General features: G+C 57.7%; 1 protein-coding gene across 1 annotated transcript in view; it reads left to right on the top strand.

The window, feature by feature from the left end:
• SLC5A11 (solute carrier family 5 member 11) overlaps positions 1-9493 on the top strand; it is a 12825-nt gene that overhangs the window by 1583 nt on the left and 1749 nt on the right. The window contains exons 4-15 of the mRNA XM_031061091.1: positions 1-35; positions 209-268; positions 589-693; positions 2232-2337; positions 4386-4466; positions 4922-5127; positions 5864-5999; positions 6297-6404; positions 6665-6815; positions 7449-7617; positions 7691-7906; positions 9455-9493. The exon at positions 9455-9493 is cut by the window's right edge and continues 16 nt beyond it. Coding sequence (XP_030916951.1) covers positions 1-35; positions 209-268; positions 589-693; positions 2232-2337; positions 4386-4466; positions 4922-5127; positions 5864-5999; positions 6297-6404; positions 6665-6815; positions 7449-7617; positions 7691-7906; positions 9455-9493 — 1412 coding nt within the window. The remainder of the gene's footprint in view (positions 36-208; positions 269-588; positions 694-2231; positions 2338-4385; positions 4467-4921; positions 5128-5863; positions 6000-6296; positions 6405-6664; positions 6816-7448; positions 7618-7690; positions 7907-9454) is intronic.

The raw sequence follows: 9493 nt of genomic DNA on the forward strand, positions 1-9493 counted from the left end.
CCTCGGGCATTGCAGCCACAGCCTATGAGTGGAACGTGAGTGGGCACGGGGGCTGGAGCCCTGCCCTCCCTGCCCTGCCCTCCCTGCCCTCCCTGCGGGCTCAGCCCCGCTCCTGCTGCAGGGCTGGCAGTCCCCAGCTGTGGGGGCACTGCCCCAGCCCAGCCCAGCCTGGAGCCCCTCTCTGACCCTTCCCTTCCCTCCCTGGCAGGGGATGTTCTGTGTGCTGGTGCTGGCCTGGCTCTTCCTGCCCATCTACATCGCCTCGGGGGTAGGTGGGGATGGATGGATGGATGGAGGGACAGACGGACGGATGGATGGATGGATGGATGGATGAGCTCCCTCCGCTGCTCCTGCCACTGTTCCCCTGGCCAGGCTCGGGTGGCAGAGCTGCTGGCAGGGGGCTCAGGATGCATTCTCACGGTTGATGGAGAGCCCTGTGCAGCATCACAGCAGAGCCAAACCCCAGCCCAGGGCAGCCCCCGGGGCCCTCCTGCTCCTGTCCCACTGCAAACACCCCCGGAGCCCCTGGCAGCTCTGGGGGTGCCCCAGGGACTGTCCCCCCTTCCCTCACTCTGTGTCCCTCCGCAGGTTACAACCATGCCAGAGTATTTGCAGAGGCGTTTTGGAGGCAAAAGAATTCAGATATTCCTGGCCATTCTCTACTTGTTCATCTACATCTTCACCAAAATATCTGTAAGTAAGAAAAAAAAAAAAAAGAAAAAGGGAAATGGGTTGGATTGAATTCACTTTGGAAATGTGTGCTGAGCAGTGAGGCTGAGAAATGCAAGGAGTGGCTGTGCCTGGATGACCCTGGATGAGCAGAGAAGGGTTTGTGATCAAAACACCCGAGGAAGAGAGACTGTGTTTTAAGGAGTAGCTTCTCTTTTTTTGCTCAGCTAGCACCTGAATGCTTGTTACAGCAGGAGGGAAAGCTCGTGTCGGTGTCCTGAGCAATAGTCCATGCAAAGGTGGGGCTGTGAGGGAGGATGTGGTGGTTGTTAGATTTTGCACCCCTGGCAGCTCCCCCAGCTTCTCCCCTTTGCACGTTTATTGCCTGTGCAGACACAGGTGCTGTTATGGCAGGATGGAGGAGCTGGGACAGGGTTGGAAGAGAAGTCTTCATTCCTTTATTGCACCTGTTTGAATAAATAACTGAATGAAGCCTTGCACAACAGCCTGGTGGCTGTTCATTAACAGCCAGCCAGGGCACGGATCCCTGGAACAGACAGATCCCTGCTGGGGTTTATCCTGTTCCGGGGGGAACACGGTGTCTGACCCTGCCTCTGAAGCTCCCAAAACCTCTGACAGAGGCTTGGAGTGCCAGGGCACAGGGAATGGCTCCCCAGTGCCAGAGGGCAGGGCTGAATGGGGAATTGGGCAGGAATTCTTCCTGGGAGGGATGCACAGGGTGCCAGAGCAGCTGTGGCTGCCCCTGGATCCCTGGAATGCCCAAGGCCAGGCTGGACAGGGCTTGGGGCACCCTGGGACAGTGGGAGGTGTCCCTGCCATGGCAGGGGGGGAATTGAATGGGATTTAAGGCCCCTTCCCACCCAAAGGGCTGTGTAGAATGGATGTGAGTGCTGGGTTCAGATGGCACCAATGGGGAAGGCTCAGCTTCTCCTCTGGATCAAATTGAATGAATCCATTTCCATCTGCTGGAACGTCTGAGTGCAGCTCCTGTGCTCAGGGTGTTTTACCCCTGCCTGCCCTCCCTGGGCCTGTCCTGGAGCTCTCCTGTCCCATTTTCAGGTGCTGCAGAGCAGGTTGGGCAGGGCTGGGCCCAGCCCTGGGGACATTTCTGCTGCTGATCCCGCTGTCCCCATGGCAGCAGGGACAATTCTGGGGGGGCTGGGGAGGGGAGGTTTGCAGGGCAGATTGCCCAGGCCCTGCCCAGCCCAGCTCCCCAACCCTGAGCTGGAGAAGGAGAGAAGCTCACCCCATCCTCTGTCCCAGGGCTGGGCACGTCCCCTCTCGTGGCACCCCTGCCATCCCCTGGCTGTCACTGCTGGGAGCAGCAGGAGGGACAAACGGCTGAGGAGGGGTCCTGGGGCTGCTGTGGGAATGGGAGCTGGGGCTGGGGGGGCCGGGGCCATGAACAAACCAGGCTGGTCCCAGGAAAGGAGGATTTGGGGGCTGAATGTGCACACTGGGAGGGGCTGGTGGTGCTGTCCCTGCAGTGTGTGACTGTGCCATCCCTGCACTGTGTCACTGTCACTCTGCTGTCCCTGCAGGTGGACATGTACGCTGGGGCCCTGTTCATCCAGCAGGCCCTGCACTGGGACCTGTACATCGCCGTGGCCGGGCTGCTGGCCATCACTGCCGTGTACACCGTGTCTGGTGGGTGCTGGGGACACTCCTGCACTGACCCTGCCACTGCCCCAGACCCTGCACTGACCAGCACTGACCGGGCCCTGACCTGCCCCAGAGCCTGCACTGCCCCTGTCCCTACCCAGCCCCTGTCCTGCCCACCCAGCTGAGACATTTCAAGTGTCCCAGGCCAGGCTGGACAGGGCTGGAGCAGCCTGGGACAGTGGAAGGTGTCCCTGCCATAGCAGGGGCGGCACTGGGTGGGCTCTGAGCTCCCTTCCCACCCAAGCCCTTCCAGGACTCCATGGTTTATGCCATGCACCACGTCCAGCCTGGTTTTGCCATGAGTGTGGATATTGGGGTGGGAAAGCAATAGGAAATTCACCTTTTTAGAAAAAATTGCCGGGTGAGGGTAAGTGAGCGCTCCTCAGAGGCCGCCTCAGGTGGTTGCAGGCCGCCGGCGCCTCGGGGAGAAGCCGCGCAGGGCGGTTGCAGCATGAGGCAATTTCCTGTTTCAGTCCTTTCCGAGGTGTGCCGATACCTTCTGCCTTCCCCTCCCCTTGCCTCCTGCTAAGTGCTGTCCGTCAAGCTTAACCTTCCAGCAGGGGCGTCGTGTGGTTGGCTGAAGTTCAAAAGGTGCCCCTCAGGCCCGGGGTCACTGGCCTGTCTAGGTGTCATTGTCCCCTGAGACTGCCCCCCTCGCACCTGGTTGGTGGCACACCTGCCCCTTCCCCTGCCCCTTCCCCTGAGCTTAAAAGGACACTGAGACCACGCGGTCGTCATTCTGTGGAGCTGTTAGCAAGATTCAGAGATGAGTGACCGTGGAATAAAACTCTGGATTCACCCTCCGGCAGAATCCGTCTCCTTTTCCTCTTCACCTGGCCTACAGCCTTGCCATCCGAGGTAAAGCCTGAGTTCCTCCCTGCCTGGACTCGTTCCAGGTGCCCAGCTGCAGCATCCAGCTTAGCCAAAGGTGTCTGAGGTGAAAACACCTCAGTTGCCGCCTCTGGTCAGAGGCAATTTCCTGTTTCAGTCCTTTCCGAGGTGTGCCGATACCTTCTGCCTTCCCCTCCCCTTGCCTCCTGCTAAGTGCTGTCCGTCAAGCTTAACCTTCCAGCAGGGGCGTCGTGTGGTTGGCTGAAGTTCAAAAGGTGCCCCTCAGGCCCGGGGTCACTGGCCTGTCTAGGTGTCATTGTCCCCTGAGACTGCCCCCCTCGCACCTGGTTGGTGGCACACCTGCCCCTTCCCCTGCCCCTTCCCCTGAGCTTAAAAGGACACTGAGACCACGCGGTCGTCATTCTGTGGAGCTGTTAGCAAGATTCAGAGATGAGTGACCGTGGAATAAAACTCTGGATTCACCCTCCGGCAGAATCCGTCTCCTTTTCCTCTTCACCTGGCCTACAGCCTTGCCATCCGAGGTAAAGCCTGAGTTCCTCCCTGCCTGGACTCGTTCCAGGTGCCCAGCTGCAGCATCCAGCTTAGCCAAAGGTGTCTGAGGTGAAAACACCTCAGTTGCCGCCTCTGGTCAGGCAGCAAGGGTCAGACGAGCCCAGGCACGCTCCATCCGGTAATATTGGGATCATATTCCAATACAGGGCATTCCCAGGGTCCATTTCCCCCTTTCCTCGGAGGTGTGAGGGATTTGCAGCACAATGAGCCCTGTAATGCAGAAAGACTCCGGGCTTGGATGCCCTTTCAGGGCTTAGGAGTGGCCAAATGGAAAACAGCCACACAGACAGCTAAAGGTTATTCCTTTCCCACTGCTCACCCCCAGTGATGTAAAATCACAACCCCTTTTTTTCCCCTCCTCCTTTTTCAGCTTGGGCTTTGTTTTAGAGCTTTTCCATGTATTTCCTGTAGACCTGCTTCTGCTTTTGGCTTCTAGTGACACAAGGGTGACTCATGATGAGTCAGATCCTGAGGAATTCCGAAATGCCGCTGGCCAGAGCTGCCCCCAGCATGGACAGAGCCCCCAAGCCAGGCTCGGGGCTCAGTTTGTGCTCGGGAGCCTGTGCAGGGTGTGAGGCGCTGTGGCAGGACAAACCCAGCTCACCCCGGTGTGTCCCTCTGCCCTGCAGGTGGCCTGGCAGCTGTGATCTACACGGATGCCCTGCAGACCCTCATCATGCTCATCGGGGCCGTGTCCCTCATGGTCTTCAGTGAGTGCTTCCCTGGGTCCTTGTCACTTGCACTGTGACAGAAACCTCATAAAGTTAAATACTGGGGAGAAATCCTTCCCTGGCAGGGTGGGGAAGCCTGGCACAGGGTGCCCAGAGCAGCTGTGGCTGCCCCTGGATCCCTGGCAGTGCCCAAGGCCAGGCTGGACATTGGGGCTGGGAGCACCTGGGACAGTGGGAGGTGTCCCTGCCATGGCAGGGGTGGGATGAGATGGATTTTAGGGTCCCTCCCACCCCAAGCCCTTCCAGGATTCTGTGATTCCATAGCAGGGGCAGCACCTGCAGTGAGTGTCTGCCCTTCTCCAGCCCAGAGGGAGGATCAAGAGCTGCTGGTTTTCAAGTAATGCTCCTGGAGCATCACCCGCAGTGACCCAGAGGCTGCAGTCAGAGTCCTGACCTGGGGGGATGCACTAACAGCTTCTCATGACCCGTTCCAGGTTTTATTGAAGTCGGTGGCCTTGAAGGTCTGCAGGCAAAATACTTTGATGCCATCCCCAGCATCCGTCAGGAGAACAGCAGCTGTGGGCTGCCCAGGGCAGATGCTTTCCACATCTTCAGAGACCCCGTCAGCTCTGACCTGCCCTGGCCAGGAGTCCTGGTGGGAATGACCATCCCCTCCCTGTGGTACTGGTGCACAGATCAGGTGGGTCCCTGCCTGTTCCTGTGCCTGGGTGGATCCCATTGCAAACCTGGGGGCTGCCACCTCACCTGGACTGATTTCCTGAGGGGGATCATCAGTAAAATCTCATTTTACCATCAGCAAAATCAGAACTAATCAAATCAGTCCTAAAGAAGGAAATCTTGATGTGCACAACTAAATGTTAGTAATCATCTCCATGGAAAAAGGGGTAAGAACGTGTTTGTGTGTTAATCCCAGTCTATAAAGAAGTCGTTTGTTTGTTTGTTTGCTTTTTGACTTGATCCTTTGTTCCTTGTGAGCCACCTGTGGATTTCTTCTCTCACCTTTCCCGGGTCTGGCTCCCATCCCTCCCAGGGACTCCATCAGAGCCCTCAAACCCCTCCTGCTGCCCCAGCTGTGCTTTCCTGCTCTCTTATTTAACTCTGCCCACTCCAGCTCTGTCCTGCTGCTTGGCCAGGCTCCTCCACAGGGCCAGGGAAGTGCCCAGAGCAGGAAGAATGGAAAACCCTGGGCATGGGTAGGTGAGGGTCAGGCCCTGCAGCACAGAGCCCTCCCAGCTCGGCTGGAAGGGCACAGAGCAGTGCCTGTGTTTCTGAAAGGAGCCAGGGTCCAGAGCACAGCCAAGCTCTGTGATCACCCTCTGAGACTTGCAGAGTTCACTGGAGATCAAAGTCAGGATGCTCCATCCCAGGCAGCCCCTGCTGCTGGCAGCCAACCAAAGCCATTCCTTCATTCCTAGGTCATTGTTCAGAGGTCCCTCGCTGCCAAAAACCTCTCCCACGCCAAAGGAGGCTCCTTGATGACCTCCTACTTGAAGATTTTGCCCCTCTTTATGATGGTAATGCCAGGCATGATCAGCCGGGTTCTGTTCCCAGGTAAGTGCTGGGGGAGAGTTCTCCTCCCTGCCCCTGGCTGTGCCACCTGCACAGGGCTGGAGGAGCCTTTCCTCAGTCACCTGGGAGGTTCCAGTGCATCAGATGCCCAACACGTGCAGAAATGCCCTTCCAGTCAGGAGCTGGATGCTGCCAGAGCAGCCCCAGCCAAATCTGAGCTGAGCTGGCCCAGGGTCACTGGCTGGGAGCCCCCCACGCTCTCCCTTAGAAAGAACGTTTTACAGCACTCAGCAGAGACACTGTGCACTGCTGCCTCTCACTGCCCACTGCTCCTTTCAGACCTGGTGGCTTGTGCAGACCCAGAAGTTTGCCAAAAAATCTGCGGCAACCCCTCTGGCTGTTCTGATATTGCTTATCCCAAGCTGGTGTTGGAGCTGCTGCCTGTAGGTAAGAGCCTGGTGATGGTTCTGGCATGGTGGGGGCGGCACGTGGCAGCCACAGGCGCCTGGGAGGAGAGCTCAGAGGGGCAAAGAGCCTGGGACTGTCATTTAGAGGGGTTTGTGTGGGATGAACCTGCCATTGTCATTTTGAATCGGAGCTAAAACCAGTTTTAAAAGTCCATTCTAGCCCACAGAAGACCTGGAGGCCACCCTGCAGTGGAGCCTCTGAGGGTTCCTCAGGGTGGCTCTGCCTCTCCTTGTTGCCAGGGCTCAGGGGCCTGATGATGTCCGTGATGATAGCAGCCCTCATGTCCTCCCTGACTTCCATCTTCAACAGCTCCAGCACCATCTTCACCATGGACCTCTGGAAACACCTCCGGCCCCGCTGCTCCGAGTGGGAGCTGATGGTGCTGGGCAGGTGGGCACAGCTGGGAGGGGCTGGGCCAGAGCCTGGTGCCAGGCACAGCTGGGCACAGCTGGGCACATCTGGGATGGGCTGGGCCAGAGCCTGGTGCCGGGCACAGCCCCTGAGGTGGCACCACCTGCCCAGCTCAGGCAGGACTGCAGCAGAGGCTTTAGGGCTGTGGGACACCTTGGTCACCCTGAGCAACAGGAGAAGCAGGGCCTTGTGGTGTTGTGGGGTCACCAGGATGAGGTGAGAGATGAGAATTCCATCCTCCATGTTCTCAGATGGCTGATCTATTATTTTATGATATTATATTTTATTAAAGAATGCTATACTAAAACTATACTAAAGAAAGAGAAAGGATACATCAGAAGGCTAAACAAGAACGATAATGAGATTGTGACTGACTCAAGAGTCTGACACAGCTGATGAATTGGTCATTAATTAAAAACAATTCACATGGAACCGATCAAAGATGCACCTGTTGGTAAACGATCTCCAGCCCACATTCCCAAGCAATCAGATAATTATTTCTCTGAGGCCTCTCAGCTTCCCAGGAGAAAATCCTGGGCCAAGAGGATTTTTCAGAAGGTCCCATGGTGGCAGGGCCTGAGCTCACAGGAAGGGCCTCTCTGTGTCCCGCAGGGTGTTTGTGCTGCTGCTGACCGTGGTGTCCATCCTGTGGATCCCCCTGGTGCAGGCTGGCCAGGGTGGGCAGCTCTTCATCTACATCCAGTCCATCAGCTCCTACCTGCAGCCGCCCGTGGCCGTGGTCTTCATCCTGGGCTGCTTCTGGAGGAGAGCCAACGAGAAGGTAGGGGCTGTGCTGGCCCTGCAGCCCTGCTGGGAGCTGCTCCAGCGCTGAATCCCCTCCCGTGCCTCCCCAGGGCGCGTTCTGGGGGCTGCTGCTGGGGCTGCTGCTGGGTGCGGTGCGCCTGGTGCTGGATTTCATCTACCCCGAGCCACGCTGCGGGCAGCCCGACGGCCGGCCCGGCGTGGTCAGGCACATGCACTACCTCTACTTCTCCATGGTGCTGGGCGCCACCACCAGCCTCACCGTGCTCCTGGTCAGCCTGGCCACCGAGCCCCCGGCCCCCCAACAGGTGCGTGTGCCCCCTGTGTGCTCCCTTAGCCCCCAGTGCCTTCCTGGGTTATGTGCCCCCTGTGTGCTCCCTTAGCCCCCAGTGCCTTCCTGGGTTATGTGCCCCCTGTGTGCTCCCTTAGCCCCCAATGCCTTCCTGGGTTTTGTGCCCCCTGTGTGTTCCTTAGCCCCCAATGCCTTCCTGGGTTTTGTGCCCCCTGTGTGCTCCTTAGCCCCCAATGCCTTCCTGGGTTTTGTGCCCCCTGTGTGCTCCCTTAGCCCCCAGTGCCTTCCTGGGTTATGTGCCCTCTGTGTGTTCCTTAGCCCCCAGTGCCTTCCTGGGTTTTGTGCCCTCTGTGTGTTCCTTAGCCCCCAATGCCTTCCTGGGTTTTGTGCCCCCTGTGTGCTCCTTAGCCCCCAATGCCTTCCTGGGTTTTGTGCCCCCTGTGTGCTCCCTTAGCCCCCAGTGCCTTCCTGGGTTATGTGCCCTCTGTGTGTTCCTTAGCCCCCAGTGCCTTCCTGGGTTTTGTGCCCTCTGTGTGCTCCTTAGCCCCCAATGCCTTCCTGGGTTTTGTGCCCCCTGTGTGCTCCCTTAGCCCCCAGTGCCTTCCTGGGTGCCCCTCACTGCATCCCCGGAAATAGGTGCAGATGGGAGCCCTGCTCATTCCTGGGTATGGGCACACCTAGGCAGTGAGCCGTCCTCTGCTGCAGCCCCTTTGCTGCTCCTGCTTTGAGGGCCATAAATGACACTGATCCACAGTAGATTTCACCAAGAGCTGTTAAGTTTGAGTGTGTGTGTTTCATCTATGACAAATTAGCAATTTCCCCTCTATTTTCCAAGAAATTCCAGCTTCTGGGGCATCTTTACCAACTCTCTTACTAATTTAGCAAGGAAACACTTTTACTCACAGAAAGAGAAACCCAGTGCAGGGAGCACCTCTCCCCTGGAGCAGGTTTGGGCCACTTTGGCTGTTTTCAGTAGATGTGCTGAGGCTGCAGGAAGGCCCTGAGAGCAGAAAGGAGGGGCAGGGGAGCTGCAGAGCTCACAGAGCAGCTCATCCTCTTGCTTCAGGACAGGACTAACCCTGAACCCAGAAATGCCCTGCAGGTGTCTGATCAGTCCAGAGCTCACCTGTCCTCCCTGTAACAGCTTCTCCTCATCTCCAGCCTGAATCTTTCTAGCTTTATGTGGTGCTCATCCCTCTCTATCTACACTGCCATTGAAAACATCGCTCTATAATGAATCCTTTAGCTGTTAGAAGAAAAAATCCCCTATTTCCCACCTGTTGTCTCTCAGCACCCCCACTTCAAGCCAGCCCTCCCTGGCCACAATTTCTGTTCCTTTTGCCCCTCCCTGACCTAACTGTGCCCAGGGACAGTCCTGCACAGAGCTGTCCCCTTGGCACAGACCTCACAGACTCATTTTTGGGGGTGGAGGCCAAGCAGCTGCTGCACAGAGGACAGAGCCCTGGGTCAGGGGGGAAATCTGGGCGCTCTGAGCCCCGGGCAGAGGCTCCTGAGCAGCACCCTTGATGCCCAGCAGTGCTGAGCAGCACCCTTGATGCCACAGATCACCCGGCTGACGTGGTTCACCCGCGGGGATGCCCCG

This window comes from Geospiza fortis, unplaced genomic scaffold (assembly GCF_000277835.1).
Source record: "Geospiza fortis unplaced genomic scaffold, GeoFor_1.0 scaffold213, whole genome shotgun sequence".
Lineage (NCBI taxonomy): Eukaryota > Metazoa > Chordata > Aves > Passeriformes > Thraupidae > Geospiza > Geospiza fortis.